This window comes from Limanda limanda, chromosome 17, assembly GCF_963576545.1.
Source record: "Limanda limanda chromosome 17, fLimLim1.1, whole genome shotgun sequence".
NCBI lineage: Eukaryota > Metazoa > Chordata > Actinopteri > Pleuronectiformes > Pleuronectidae > Limanda > Limanda limanda.
The window spans coordinates 6945380-6961971 of record NC_083652.1 but is presented as its reverse complement, the minus strand read 5'-3'; the positions used below and the strand labels follow the sequence as shown (position 1 = coordinate 6961971).

Sequence of the window (16592 nt, the reverse complement as noted above, 5' to 3'; positions counted from 1 at the left end):
AAGATGCTTTTATTGGGGATAAATAATGATCGTGTCAAGATAAACAAAGTGACAGCGTGATTAATGCATAAAACAGTCCAGCACATATTATAAATGTTTGTGCTACAGATTCATTACACAAAATATGTATCAGACCAGTGTGTCTTTGATGAAATGGGCACAATGTATTACATATACATGTATTCATAAGGAATAAAAAGATCTTGTCTGCCACAACTTTTATTTTTGTATTTATTGTTTTATACATTTAAAACATTCAATTTCAATTATCTATAAGCTTCATTTACAATGCATGCATAGAAACTGCTAGTCAAAGGCTTTAATATAGAATATACTGTAGCAAATTGAACATAATATTAGGAACGTTCTTCACAATTGAATTGCAGCCGCTACGTTGGCCTCAGATTACACCACGTCAAACATGTGACTCTCAGCTGGAAGACTCTGGTTCCCCTGGGAGCTTGATGCGTCCACAAACACCCCCATCTCTAAAAGGAGGGCCTTTGGAAGGGGGTGGGCATGACGGGACACATACAGCCTCTTCAGGCTCGGACTCATTGGTGAAGCCTTGTACTCAATGCATGCATCTCCACCCAGGCTCGGGGCACATTTCACCTCCCATTTGTAGAACAGCCAGCCGTGCTGCAGTTTGCACGCCTCCGCCTTGACACCAGCAGACAGAACTTTCTCACAGTCTCCCAACAGGTCGTCGTCCCATTTGCTGTCCTCGTCCCACACTTCAAATCTCACCTTAGGGAGTGAGGACAAATCCTGAGAGCCCAGGGAGAGCACCATGGCCCAGTGTGGGTCGTTGTTGTTCCAAATGACAGGAGTCTGCTGCACGAACTTTCCGTCGAAATACACCTTCACGTAACCATCTGTGGAAGTCGTGCTGTCACCCCAAAGACCAGTGGCCCGCTGTACGGTTATGGTTACCTGTGCCATGCCCTTACGGGCCGGGCAGCAGTCTCGGTTTACAGCAGGATCGTTGTGGCACTGGCAGACACACGGATCTCTCGAGTCGCTCTTGATCCCGGCCTGACAGCTTTCACTGCAGTTCCTAAACAGGCCTTTCTCCAGGATGTAATGGCTGATGGCTGAGCGCAGGTTCTTCCGGAGAGGTGTGTTAACAGGCAGCAACTCATGAATTGACTTCAGGGAATATGAGACGATGTCTGGATTCTGTGGCAGTGTGGTTAGCCATTCCTTATAGGCTGATGGATCTTTGTCAGCAGAATAGAGAAGATCAGGCTCCGTGGTGTGGCCTCCCTTTATTTCTGTGAACCTGCAAAGAGAGGTGAAGTTTCAACAGATGAATGGAAAATATGAGTTTAGAGATGCAAATGAAAAAAAACGATTTATTTAATACATGAAAAAAATGTACCTACCTGTCACTGAAGAGGCTGGAGAAAGATGATTTACTGTCCATATTGTTAGCGTCCTTTTTGCAGTATTTACTTTGAGCTTTAGCCGTAGCCACAGCAACGCTGACAGAAGCCTCAACCTCCAGGCACGACTGCACCTCTTCTGTGCTGAGGCCCTGCAGGCTGACCTGGCACTGCTTGATGCTGGTCACAGATTTGACACTTCCCCCCAACTTTACCTGGAATTGTATGATAATTTTTTATTATTAAAGCATTGTTTTTGCATAAAATACCTTTTTGGGGTCTCCTTCACCTTAGTGATGTAATGTGTGCCGTAGTTGTCAATCAGGCTGTAAAATCGTTGCTTGGATTCAGGGCTGTATGCTTTGGGAAGCTGTTTCAATGCTATTTTAAACTCTCTGTGCAGCCTGGGACGGCCGCTCACTCTGTAGCTGTTCCCAGTGAGAAACCAGACAAGAGGGAAACACAGACAAGAATGAAAGAAGTGAATAAGAGAATTTAATAAGGAGTCTGTAGACAAAAACTCAAGCTGATTTCTTGTCTTCTTACCTGTAATAGTCACAGGAAATGCCTTGACTTGAGAAGCTGAACTTGTCGTCCTTGGTCTTTTCGTTGGAATACTCAGCCAGTTTAGAATGGGCACCGGCCAACATCAGTGAGCCCTTTCTTTTGCCCAAATCAACATCTAGATCGACCTGCCAGTTGTTTTCAATAGAAGCAGAGCTAGAACTGACCAGAGACTCGCTGGAGTCGTGGAGTTGACTGGCCACTTTACTGCTGCAGGAGTGCGTTGCCCTCCAGTCCACCACAGACAAGGGGAGCTTCTGCCATTTGTTCTCCAGGTAGGGGTTGCTACACAGTGTGCACGTTTTGTCTTTGCGTTTCCACTGATTCATGTCGATCACAAAGGCCCCCATACGCTGCAGTTTGGTGATGTCGAAGCCTTCCCCAGCCAAAGTGGTACCCGGCATAAACTCAGCCTCTTCGCACTGCCTGGGTTTCCCATCGGTGCATGACTGATGCGTGCACTGAGGGAGGGACAGAATGCAGCTGGCACAGATGATGATATTCAACAGAAACATGTTGCTGAGACGGGAGATGGCTTTACCCTGAAAACAAGTAAAGCAGTTTAACATACCAAAAAGTGGCTCACTGCATGAGTCACACTCCTTTTTTAAATGCCACACACTTCCCACCTGTCTTAAAACTGTGATTTTGGTCCACAATCGTGTTAAAAGCCCTTTAATAGGACTCTGATGTCTTTTGATTCTGTTGTGTTGTTTATTAAGCCGTTTCGCTGCTTTTGCTAAGGTGTACAATTCTATTCTCCTGCGCCATCCATCCATCCAGGGGGAGAGGTGGGGTAAACCCAGGAAAGGTCGCCAGTATATTATGGGGCCAAAATATGGAGATGAAAAACTTTTCTGACTTGTGGACAATTTAGAGTCTCTAATTAACCTAACCCCAAGTCTGTATGTCTTCTGACTATGGGAGGCAGCTTGACGAAACCTACGCAGACTCGGGGAGAGCATGCAAACTCCACAAAGAAAGACCCCGGTTGAACAATCTCAATCAGGTTTTTCATATTCAGGTCTGTGTCTTGGTTAGACTCTTATCTGCCCAATAAATCAGTTTCGGTTTTGAATGGGAGCTCTGTATTTCGCTTTGATTTCTTCACTTGTGGTAAGGCCACATTTTAAGACCAAATTTATGTCACTTGGGTCTGGTTTGATGAAATATGGCTTCCTATGGAGTTTTGCCAATGACACATGAGGATGGAAATGCATATAACAAATTAAACCATCAAGTAAAGCACCACTGGTTCAACAAATGACAAACACATGAATCACCTTAAGAAAACTTATTTGAAAAAGCTGCCTTAAATATGAGACTTTACAGAAGTTAAAAAGTTCAATGTTGCTTTTTGAGCTCAGAATAGAAAAATTTACTAAGTTGAATAAAATTCAATGTACTCACGATAATAAGTTGATGCGACTGTATATGGAGAGTCATATTCAGACACACTTTCCTCTTACATCTCTATTTATAACATTTATCTACACAGTAATGGACTTAATAACTTAACATGATATTTAACAGGCCCCAGAAAAACCAAGTAAAAAGTGCAAGAATATCTTAATATAAACAGTTTAGCACAGACTCACCTCCGTCTTGCATGGTAATGCTGCCGAAACTGACTGCGAGCAAGAATATCAGAGCTTTTACTTTGTACGTTTAGAAAAAGCAGCGAGGGGGGTGTGAGGGGGGCGAGGTGATGGTGGTCTACAAGAGAACAGAGGGGGGAACAGTGGTTGGACAGTTTCTTCGATGTTGAGCAGAAGCATTGTTGAGTGGGAGGAGCTGACAAACTCAAACTGATCGTGACAACATGAAAGTAAAGGCTGGCTTTCCAGTCACTAACGAACCAATGACCACAAACCTATCATTTCTCTGAAGTGGTGGTGGGCTGTGGCTGAGGACGGTGAGAACTGGAGAGTGTGACACACTGGGGATCAATTTCCACAGAACAATGAAATATGACTATGACTAAAACAGATTTAGCCAAATAAATTTAAGTTGAGGAAACAACAATGGCACTATCTAAGGGCTCTTAGACATCCGGCCGTTAGACATCCGGCCTGCCATCTTAATCTGTGCCAAAAAATGTTACTGTGTAGTGGGCGAAAAAGCCTACAACCCCCATGAAACCACCATTTAAATCCACTCTGTCTCCTAAATGTGGTTTATTTTCATTAAGATCCACAAACCATTCCCTTGAACATCAATGCCTAGCTAATCATAAAAATCTGATCATAAATCAGAATTATAAATACTATTTTCTTTCTCTGGTGTAAGAGTTTTGGACCATTGGAGAAACCATTGAAGGACTGACCTATTGTTTTAATCTATGAAATCTAACAAATAATATTCTATAATAATACTTTTTCAGATGATATTTAATGCTGTTAAATCAGTGTTGGCATTTACACAACCAAGTCGGTCAATAGTCTGTCAACCAAAATAAGACCAGAAGTGGAGAGGGTGCACCTACAAAATAAAATGTATTTGCTAAAAGAAAGTATTTTTTATGTGCTTTGAAAGACTGGGCTGGATGATGCCAGGTACATTTTTCCAATGAGGTAGTACTGGTTCACAGGTTATGTGCACAATAATACAAAAGGCAGGACGTGGAGAGCAGAGGGCGTCAGCTGTCAAAGGTGACTAATTCTCTAAGCTTTAAAGTTGCAGTGTGAAGAGTTTAGTGACATACAGTGGTGAAGTGTCATGCTGCAGCTTCATACCCTCACCTCATCCTCCCCTTCCAAACATGAAAGAGTACCTTTGGTAACCTTACGTTTTCATAAAAACTCAAAGGGTGTTTAGTTTTTCCAGTCCGGGCTACTACAAGAAACATGGTGGCCTCCATAGATAAGACCCCCCCATGTAAATATAAATTATTTCAATACAAAGGGCCATTCAAGGGTAAATAAAACAACAATTTGTATAATTTCTATGCAACACACTCGTGAAAACATCTCTATGATTATTTTATATTAAAATTCTGTCAATAGATCTCTTTCACCTAAATCTTACACACTGGACCTTTAAGTTATGTTGTGTGAAACCTGATAAACCTCCTCGGTGAATACTTTTAGTTTCCTGAAACTGATAGGTGATGGAAATTTGACCTGGTTAGACTTCTGAAATAAAGAGATCAAAGAATCATAGTCTTTTAAGTATACTTTATTCCTTGCAAGGAAGGTCAGACAATCATACAGCATGCGAAGAGCATTCTGCAGAGGGAAGGACAAAGAAACAGTTGCAGGCGTGCCTTTTTTATTCAGATGCGGTGAAGAGATATGTGTGTGTGTGTGTGAAGAGTTGACCTATGTGTGCGTGTATGTATGTGTACTATGTGTGTGAACTGAGTGAAAAGTAAGATCCCAGGAGATAAGACCCAGACGCAGGCTTCTTCGAGGTCTTGGTGGGTGAAGACGAGCACAGTCTCAGATTGGTGGCCCTGATGTCATCTGCAGTTACGACAGCAGAAATAGTATGCATAAGCAGAGATAATATATAGTGTGGTATGATGGTAAAATTTTTATACAAATATCACAATAAACATCAGACCCAGAAATTCACAAAGATTCAATCTAGGACATCATTAATATGGTGAAAATCGTATGTTTCATCCAAAATAAGCATTTCAGGTCATCTGAAGAGATATAATGCATCACAAAGGTCAAATGTACTATTTTAAAATCATTTAGTCTGACTAACAGTTTAAAATAAAAGTCTGAATTACTGTTGCTAGCGATGATTTAGATGTTTTGTAATGTCGAAGGGGCATAAAAGTTGGGTCTTAGGGTCAAGGTCTAAGGGTGAAAATCTCAAGTTAAATTCTTAGTTTTCTCTTTATCTTCCAATTCTAAAACTAAATTAATTAATGAAAATTACAAAGCATTTCTGTGTGGAAATTGCTTCTGAGTCACTGCAAATTTGTTCTCAGTAAAAAAAGAAAGTGTTTATTATTAATTAATTCCGATTCACAACATGCAATTCCTCACCAATTTTGATTGGATATGTGTAACAGTGCAAGGACACCTCTAGCTTGGTGCACTTTAAACAATGTTATGGTTGACCTGTCTTGATAGCAAATTTTGTTCACCTTTTCAAAAAGCAATGAACATTACTCATATTTGAATTTTATTTAGAAATATTAAAATATCCTTGATGAATAAAACAATAAAAACAAATAAAATAAAAACACTCATAACTAAAAAAACAGTTAAGATGGATTTTCTACTCCGGTTCACAAAAATAGCTCTTGAATACATATACAAAATTTGACACAGCATATATGTTACCAGCTCAGTAAACTGCTTCTCTAATTGAATTGTTAAATTCCAAACAATTATATTGTATTATTACAAAATTAGAGGGACATTTACTAACTGTGCATTTTAGACCTTCACACCCTTGGGATAAGAACAGAAGATATGCTCAAACATAAAGTTAAACTTGGAATTTAATATTTTAATTCATTACAAAGTAATAAAAATAATTAGTCTCAGAAAAGGTTAACAGTCCTGTAAACCATTTAGAAAGTCTTAATTATCTATGGAGTTAAAGCAACAGAAACATTATTATTAGAATTATAAGAATTCACTGTCTGATTACTAGAAATCACACTTGTAACAGAATCATGGAAAGCAGTATGGGTTTGTCTCAGGTAGAAACAAACATGGATGGCCTCACAAAACAGGGGTGAAGTCCTGATATCTACATTATCTACGTGTTTCTCTTTGCTCATAGGGAACTCAGAGGTGCATGGTCTTAGTCAAGTCTTAGTTCTTCTGCGTCTGTCAAGTCTCTGTTCTGCCTCGGTCTATCTCAATATGTTTGGGTGAGAGGGATTTGCAATTTATATTTTTCACATGAAACATTGGCGTGCGTCATGATTAACTTGCGACCTTGCGTGTCTGAAAGGGCTTTTGAAAAGGGGTTGCGACTTGAACTACTATGTGTAAAAACAAGAGAATGGGTTATATGAGAACCAGAATCAAACCTCAGAGTGGTGCAGATTCACTGTTTCGGGCTTTATTTTGAAAGTGCTGACCGGAAGTGTGTACTTGATGGATGCAGAGAACTTGCGGTGTGGAGCGGTGCGGGAGAGCTGAGGCCGCCGGGAGCACTCCGCGCTGCGAGGGACACAGACACACACACCGGGATAATGGCGGCGCCTAATCTCACCCAACTGCTGCTGGAGGAACTGGATTCAATCTGTCCGGACTTTACCGCCTGTGCTCGGGGTCAGTCGGCTCAAACCTCCGCCCGTTCAGCCCCACTCACAGGACGTCGGTAGCCGGCTTTCCGGCTCGCTAGCCCCGCAGTCATTCCCCAAATCTCCGCTGCACAATCACGGAGCTCATCAGGTTTTTTTTTTTTTTTTTTTAAATAGCTTTATGAAAGCGAGTCCCCATCCCACCGAGCGGACCCGGGCTCATGCGAGCTGCCATTGGGGTAACTCCGGTGTGACCTGGTAGTCCTCCAGTGCAGGTGTGACCGCCAGGACCGAGCTAGCATCCTCTGGAGGCGGATGGACCAGCGGCTCCCACAGCCTCCCTGCCCGGGACGTGTTCGAGCCCGCGCCGCTGCAGAATGCTAACCATCGAGGAAGCGGCTCTAAAATGACGAAGAACCTCCAGCTTCTCCTGAAGGTGCCACGCTTACTCTCAGTTTTTTAAATGCCCAGTGTGATGAACGTGCCGAGGCTGCAGCATGTACGTGGCGGCCCGTGTCTGCCTCCAGCCCCGCGGATGACACTCGCACAGGCACCGGCGGTTCAGAGCAAACAGCGCCGGCGCGGACACACCGCCGCCGGGTAGCCGAGAGACACTCGACGGGAGTCCGCTAGCGCCAAGCTAAGCGGCTAACAGCACAATCTAAAGAGCCCCAACACACAGCAACACCAATGGTATCCCACAAGGTTTTCGTCGCAATAATCTTACTCCACCTGTACATAGGCATACAGTCCGTTTTCTACCTGTTCGGCGGCGTCATTTTAACCGCCCTGTGTGCTATGGCTTTCTTGAACGGACCCAGGCTGCTGGACTGGGCGAGTTCACCTCCGCATCTCCAGTTCAACAGATACGTCCTGACGGGGTACCGGCCTGTCTCCTCCGTGCAGGAGTGCGTCCGGAGCCTGTTCTACCTGCACAACGAGCTGGGGAACATCTACACGCACGGTGAGTATGAGGACACATGCAACGGAGGAAAGATCAGCCCGTGTGCTGGGGCTGCAGGCAGGAGAGATGTCTGTGTGACTCTGAGTGTGAAGCCCTCCTCTCCTCCTTTCCTCCTTTCCTCCTGCAGCCACAGATCCATCTGTAGCTGCAGGAGGAGAGGATGCCAGGACTCTGCACTGAAAGCCTGCACCTCCTGCAAAGTGTCCATATGAGTTTAACCTTTGCGATTTGACCACATATGCGTGTGTCATGTCGGTCAGCAGAGAACGTATGGAGATTGTTTTGGTTTATTAATCAGTCTAAAGCAATCCAAAAACTCAAATTAACTTCATATATCCAAGTGTTAAATATCCTCCAGAGAATCTTAGAGTAATAACAAGTTTTACATGTGGGCTTTGGATTTTGGTGAAAGGTGTTTACTCCTGTGCTGTACTGTTTTTGGACAGAGCTGCAATATTAGACGATTAATCAATTAGACAGTTCCCTAAAAATGCATCCGAAACTATTTAGATTATGGAATATTAATTTTAATGGTGCTGCTACTTTATTTGCTTCTTTTCTTCTTTTGTTTTAGTATGGACAAATATTGACATTCAGAGACATGTTATTTATCATTAAGAGAAGAAAGACATCAATCGATAATGAACATATCCTTCACATCAATACCTGTATGCATTTATTATATTTCCATGTAATTTTACTGCACATCAACGCAAAGAAAAACATTTCACCTGTTACTGAACTTAAACTTTAACTGACATACCTTAACAACTTGACACTATTCTAGATACCTGATTATGTTTTTACAAACAAAATAAATAAACATGTGTGGTAAAATGATAAAATGCGCCGCACTGTTAAAGACTGAACAACCCGACAGGAAATAACGTGATAAGGCTGTAATTATTTTCACGATCGCTCATTGTGCAAATAGTCTTTTAGATTAGTCATTTGGGTTTTCGTAAACCTAAAGCAAGTCATCTCACATGAAATTGAATATTTGACTTTTTATTTCCTACAATTTTTGCTTTAAATTATGGAAAAACAAAATTTAACTGATCAGTGTAATAATCCTCTCAGCTCATTCATATAGTAAAAAATGTCTCCAGCCATAGTAAATGTAAATAATTAAAATGTAACTTCCACATTGACACATCTGTAGTATTTACATATTGCATAGCTTAATATGTATATATATATATATATATAAACTGTACAGGATTTTTTGCTTTTTATAAAATTAAAGGTCAAAATCAGTCTCTCACACTTTTCCTAGAAAGAAAATTCTGGTGATGAAGGAAACGGAGAAGCACTTTCTAGATAAAATCCATTATAGATTGTATATTGTGTGTGCAAAAGTGTTCATTTTAGAACATGAACAGCTTTTGTTGCTCAACCAACAACTGACTCATTTTTTTTTTTGTGTTTTGTTTTTGTGTTAAATCTGGTCCAAAATGTCATAGTTACACAACAAGCATTCCTTTAATAGGTTGGAGCAATCAGAATTTAATTGCAGTAATGTGTCAGTCTGAGCAGTCAGAGGTGAAACTGACGTGTCAGCTTGTTAGCGATCTGCACGTCGTCCTTCTGACCTGACATGATAAGACTTCCAAGAGTGTGGCACACAGTAGCCAGACTTGTGGGAGTGTAGCACTTCATCTGTGCTCGCTGATTTCTGAGAGTCTGGCCACTTCCTGGCGGTGAAGGTCGTTGTTTCATTGCTCTTCACAGAATGAAGCACGGCAGTGATCATCGGGGAAGTAGCGCTGTAAGTCTTTATCACACTCCAGTGACGTCAAACGCACCATTAACATCATTGCCTATTCAAGTCAGTGATGTTTAATCCACCAGGCTTTTGTCTAATTTCTCAAAATTCGGAAAAACACAATAGTTTTCATTGTGTAACAACAATTCAGCTAAGATAAATGAGCTGGTTTGTTTTGCACCTGAGAACTCCAGCCCCTCAGCTGCTCCACCACGTCACCATGCTGTGGGTCTCTGGAGGAGGTCCTCTCCAGCCGGTCGGCTCAAGACAGGTGGGGGGGGGGGGAGCGCACATGACACACTTAAAATAGATGTGTTACAGTAGATGCCGTGGCCTGTACCACCTGGCCAGGACCAAATGCCTCGACATTGGGAAAGGCAGAGGGGGCGGAAATAGGTGGAAGGCAGTGGGATATATGTGTCGCAGAGTGAAAAATGATCGTAACAACTGTATGTGGATCAAATTTCAAGGTTGCTCGTAAAGCAGTGACAACCCCCCCCCCCCCCCCCCACATACACACACACACACACACACACACACACACACACACACCCCTCTTGCAGAATAGAGAAGATCAAATTTGTCGCCATCAGCAGAATGGGCCCTTTGCTGCATCAGAACATGAGCTTAGTGTGAACCTTGCCTTTCTTTCAGGGTTACACTGATACGTTTGGACCAATCATGTCGCATTTCTCTGCACTCCTGTGCATTATTCTTGCTGGTGTCTGCACACACTCAGCACGAAGGCCCTTCACACCTTCTCATGCTTGTGCAGTTTTTAAAAATACAATGTCCACAGGCTCGGAGAGAGCCAGACAATCCATCAAAATAAACATGACAACTTAATTTGCCTGTGTCATAGTTTCCTTCTTATTTAATCGGGCTCAAGCCGATGGTCTTCATACCAGCATGCACGTTACTTCAGGCTTTGGTTTCTTGTCAATCACAGGACGCCCCCAAGAAGAAACCTCCAACAAGATTAATCCTTCAAAAGTTGTTGTACAGATTTTATTGTAAGAAATGTATAATAACACACAGGATATCTTGCAAAAAATAAACATCATTTGTTAAAGGTCCAGTGTGTAAGATTCAGGTGAAAGGGATCTATTGGCAAAAATGTAATATGAAATAATCCTAGTGGTGATTTCTCTAGTGTTTCATCTAAATCGTACGAATTGTTGTTTTATTTACCGTAGAAAGGACTTTTATATTTAAATACTTTATATTTACATTGGGAGCAAGTCCTGTCTACGGAGGCCGCCATGTTTTTTACAGTAGCCCAGACTGGACAAACTAAACACCTTTTGAGTTTTTAAAGACAACTGAAGGCCACCACAGGTTCTCTTTCATGTTTGGAAGAGGAGGGTGAGGTGCAGCTGCAACATGTAACTTGGCCACTAGATGTAACTAAATTCTACACACTGAACCTGTAAGTGGCTGCCTTACAATCCCTTTAATACTCCGCCGAGGCCCAACTGTTCCTTCAATTCAATTAAATTGCACCAAATTAAACACTCATAGATCACAGACCTCATGAAAAGCCTGATTTTCTCATCAAGATCCAGGAATTATTCCCAGGGAAATATGTGAAAATGTCCCAAAAATGTCCAATCTTACATTCTCGTAGACTTCTAAAGAAACTGATCTCTTTTAAAACCACTGCAGTTGCTCTCTGTTGATCATTCCAGAGGATACAGGTTTCAGGCTTGCATTGGCCTCACCTTCTGGATGCAAACAGAGCCTACGTCCATTTTTATATTAAGTCTTTGGTAATAACCTGTGTTGTTGTGTCTTCACCTTTCTGTCCCTCAGGCATTCCCTTGGTTTGCTTTCTGGTGCTGCTGCCTCTCAACATCCCCTGGTCTCAGATCAGCGTCACGTGGTTGGGCGTGGTTCACTTCCTGGCCTGCCTGTCACCCCAGCTGGGTTCTGTGCTCTACCACCTCTTCATGAACCACGAGGGAGGCGAGCCCGTCTACCACACCCTCCTCAAACTCGACGTGTGTGGAATCGGAATGATCAACACGCTCGGTGAGTGTCCTCCTCGGAAGCTCAGCAGATTTCTTCACCGTTTATCATCTCTGGGCATCGTCAGCTGCTGTTCCGTCTGTTTACTTTATGAATGCAATATTTCTTTATTGATTGGGAATGATTTACCATGGCAGTATTGCTTACATGCTTGGAAGTATACCAAAATTGTGTCAGAACACATCCCACTGCTTACTGCTTTGTTAATTCATATGGCCAATGCAAGCAATGATCCAAGTTCTGAAATGATTATTGATCTCTCCTTGCTGCCTATATTACCATGACAAGTGGATTATTTTGCATAAATGAATGTCTACTATGTAAAAGCTTTATAGATTAGCTTACTGTCCACACTATACATATAATACAGTAGTTATTAATATTGTGACATGAGATTATATCTCTGGTATTTCAGTATGATAATTTAACTTAAATGCTAACTTTTCCTTTAAGGCACACGTTAATGTAAAGCAGCTGCACCAGTTCTGAAAAATTAACAAGTGGGCTGGAGTCGCATCAATTATACTTTCAGCCGACGAGACTTTATTAGGCCTCATATATCTTGGGATATGTTCGTTTCATATAATGTAACCGTCACTGCCGGCAAACTTACATGAATCTTTTACGTTGGAATGGTTGTGAAGCAATTCACCCACTAGAGGGCAGCCCAGATTCAGTTAGTTTACCTCTTCTCTCTTATTAGTTTGTTTTCAAAGTATTTGCTTTTCTCCAAAAATATATAAAACTGACATTTACATAAATCATTTAGTTATTAACTCTGACATGAGAAGTTGGCATGAGAAAATACTTGGCAAATTTTTTCAGAATGTCTTAAATGATCAGTAACAAATTAGTTACCCATGAACAGACTGCTGAATAAATCAGGAAGATGAACCCATTTTATACATTTTAGCAAATCAAAAGCTCTCGGCCAGTGTTAAAGCACCCTGCCTGTGGATGTAGTGAAGTTTATCAGGAGACTGTGAAGGAGCTTTCCCATGAAAAGACCATTTAGAACATGACTGCACATCAAAAGATCTGAAAGCTGCAGTGTGCCAAGGTCCAGACAGTTTGTCCTCTTTTGTGCGTAATTGTGTTGCTGTTGAGTTGAGTCCTCTGTGTCTGTGCTGACTCTCATGTGTGTGTTTCCTTGTCTCAGGGGCTCTGCCCATTGTCTACAGTACACTGCTGTGCTACCCGTTCATCCGCACCGTTACCCTGGTAGTCTACATCCTGCTGTCCAGCCACGCCATCTACTCCGCCGTGACGGCTCGGAGCAGCGTTTGCCGGCTGCGCTCCTTTGCCTGGCAGGCCCTTTTTCGCTTCTCCTTCTTCCTGCTCCGCTGGGTGGGCTTGGGTGGCGGCAGCCCCACGTCGTTACGCCACTTCCTCATGATGGACGTCCTGGCTGTCCTGGGCGGGATCATCAACATCACCCGCATCCCGGAGCGCTTCAGCCCGGGCCTCTTTGACTACTGGTGCAACAGCCACCAAATCATGCATGTTCTGGTGGTGGGCTCCATCCTTTCCCTGCACTGGGGCGTGCTGGATGACCTGCTGTGGATCAACACTTACGACTGTCCCTCAGACTGACCCCACCCGCAGCCCCCTGCCCCCGAGCAAGGAACACCAGGATTTAAGATTACAGGACCTCATGGGGGGGAGGGCTTGGGGGGGTAAGGGAAGCGGGAGGGAATCTGGGGGAACTGATGCTGCGAGGTGAGACGATGTGTCGCCTGTGCTAGGGATGCACGACATGGATTTTTCCGTCCGATATCGATAATTACATGCTTCACGTGGCCGATACCGATAATAATTTCATGTTTCTTAAAAAGAAGTTCATGGCCTGTAGTAAATGCACACCTGAGGGTAATATTGCAAATTATTGCAAGAAAATATGGATGAATTAATATTCCATTGTTAACACAACAAAAACTGTTCCGACTCAGTTCTGAAGGTTTGTTTAGTTTTTAAGTGAAGCACATATTCACTTAAAAACCTCCAAATTTCTCCTTCATAAGAATTTAAATTCAATATTTTGACATCTCAAATAAGACATGTCAATGTATTGAAATTGTAATTCAGATACTGAGCTGCAAAGCTAGTCGCCAGCAGCTTTAAGTTCAAGAGTTTGTAAGCACCTCGTATTCTCGCCTTACGTCGTCGTGATGACTGACTTTAAGGTGACTTATGAGATTAATAGCATTTAAATGTTTCCACCTCTGGAAACCTTTGCACATTTGTTGCAAACTGCGATCATACAGTCGCTCTCAGAAATTGTGAAAAACTCACACCAACAACACAGTTTTCAGTTCCAACATTAACACATCACAGACAGGCACAGGTATATGACGTCTGTGTTTATAGGACAAAATTCCAATTATCAGTCCGCTATATATCGTGCATCCCTAGCTTGTGCATGTGTTCATCTCATGCGCTCAAACTCAGAATGTTCATATCTTCGTCCAGCTCAGTATTGTGTGCGAATGCAGGCAAAAATATGTCAAGCAACACGCACAAGCATTTTGTCTGTCACCTGCCACAAACATGGACGCACAAGCGCAGACACCCTCACACACAAACATTTCAAACAGTATGTATTAAATGAGTAATGAACACTACATAGTTTAAAGTAAAGGCCCAGGTCAAAGGTTACTGCCTTTACTTAATAGTACAAGATTGATTGATTGACAGTCTGTGGCTAAATGGTATCATGCGTTTGAGTCCTCTCAGCTGTCACTGTTGCTCCCTATGCAGCACATGCAGACTTTAACCCACACAACACAGACTCCCTCACGCCTATATTTTTAAACACACACTACACAAAATGTAGGTGCTGCACAAAGCACTCATAGACTTTTCACTTTGTCCATCTGACTGAATTTGACTGTTTCTGTATGTGCTCCCTTGTTTTCTGCCGCTGCCTCATTCTGTTTGATTTGTCCTCTCTGTCACACGATGAGGTGAGGGGGTTCATTCCTGAGAGGGACGGCATTTTGGCACTGAGTGTACTTCCTGCCGGTGTCCTGGCATTAGAATCGATCGGTCAGTGTTGTCTGGTACGTTTGCACCCGAACACAAGTGCCAATGAAATTAAGGCATTTATCATCAGGACATAAATCGCACACGTTTACAAACGGTGTTGTTCAGGCGCATTAGTGTTTGCCAAACGTCCTGTTCATGGTACGCCATGTCCTATTTATTAATTGTTGTTCATCTATGACAGCCTTGCATTGTGAGGAAGATTGTTCACCACTATTTGGTTTTTATTTAAAAGACTTTCATGTGTTTGTAGAAAACCCATTTTATGTACATTTTTTAAAGTGACAGTATATTATGTGATAATAGTATCCAAAGATGACACTGTTAATGTTTAACACTGACAATGTTACTGTGTGTACATTCAATCTTAATGTACACATGGCAGCAGCGTGCACTGAAAGTTGAGGGATTTCCTCATAATAACTTTTACAGCAACTTAAATGCAATTAAAAGTAAATATGAAATGTTTGTATATTTTAAAACTCGCAAAAATTAACCTATTGACACAATATGCACAATACTGGAGTTAAGGAATATGTGCTATTTATTTATGCTCTCTATTGAGTCGTGATTATTCACTGATACAGCGTGTGTCTGACAGCTGTTGGAAAAGTGTTGTTGCTGTGCAGGATCACAGACTGACAGATCAGAGTAGAGGTCAGAGAATATCTTTTGTGCAAATCCTGAGGATTAGCTCCTCATACTATGGATTTTGAACTCCTAGGTCACAGTAATACTGTAGAAAAAGACCTGTCTCTAGGCATATGCCATTTTTAATATGCATGAAGGCTTGACTGAACACAGCTCTACTGTATTTGGATGTTTACTTTAACACAGACTCTAGATATTGAATGTTTACAGGGGTTGATTACTTTTGCCGCTTTCTACTTTCTTGTTTGAATGCACTGCTTTTGCTCTGCAACTTGATTTGTTTTTTTGCACTCTTTAAAAATGCACCGAGGTTCAGATGCTACTGATTGTTTTTAAGCCGACCTGACTGAGCAGGAATGAACCCCTACACCCTCTTGTCATGTGTATGTTACTGTGGAAGCGTTCATGATTGCTTTGTCTACTCTTGAGTAACTGTTGCTCAGTTCCTTCGTAAAGATGGACGACACGTCTCAGCCTCCTCCCAGTGTACAAAAATTGATCTAAATATCAAACATACAGGTAGATATCTTATGATTTTTACATCATATGGAGCCAGGGTCTGTGCAGTACTGGTCATGGGGTGGTGTGGTGTCAAGGTCCAGCTGATACACACTCTAACCCTAACCCCAACCAACCGTGATCTCTATTTTGCTGCATCAGATAAGTTATTTAAACCAAACTCATCAGAATCAAGAACACTTGAACATGCATCTGTGTGATAAGAACTACCTTAAATAATTGAAACCATCTTAAAAAAAACAATTTTGCATGTACTTTTTTTACTGGGTTTGTTTTTTTAACTTATACTGCAGCCAGCCACCAGGGGGAGATCAAGATGTGTATGTCGTCCATCTTTATCTACATGCTGAAGACTAGTGGCTGAAGCCTGATTTCTTTTCTAGTGTCAGACCCTTTTAATGACATTGCACTTGTCTCCCATGCCAACAGTCGCAGCCGCCCACTGATTAGTTG

The 16592-nt window shown here is 42.1% G+C and overlaps 2 protein-coding genes across 2 annotated transcripts; one reads left to right on the top strand and one right to left on the bottom strand.

The window, feature by feature from the left end:
* Nucleotides 1-8: 8 nt before the first annotated feature.
* Nucleotides 9-3567, bottom strand: LOC133023182 (perforin-1-like). Its single transcript, XM_061090147.1, has 5 exons — nucleotides 3551-3567; nucleotides 1935-2494; nucleotides 1678-1816; nucleotides 1389-1603; nucleotides 9-1285 (listed from the first exon to the last, which is right to left on the bottom strand). Exons 2-5 carry the CDS (start codon nucleotides 2465-2467, stop codon nucleotides 406-408), a joined length of 1767 nt encoding a protein of 588 aa, XP_060946130.1. The 5' UTR covers nucleotides 2468-2494; nucleotides 3551-3567; the 3' UTR covers nucleotides 9-405.
* A 4293-nt stretch (nucleotides 3568-7860) lies between these two features.
* Nucleotides 7861-13520, top strand: paqr4a (progestin and adipoQ receptor family member IVa). Its single transcript, XM_061090870.1, has 3 exons — nucleotides 7861-8134; nucleotides 11712-11930; nucleotides 13087-13520. The coding sequence occupies exons 1-3, from the start codon at nucleotides 7861-7863 to the stop codon at nucleotides 13518-13520; spliced, it is 927 nt and encodes a 308-aa protein (XP_060946853.1).
* Nucleotides 13521-16592: the final 3072 nt, after the last annotated feature.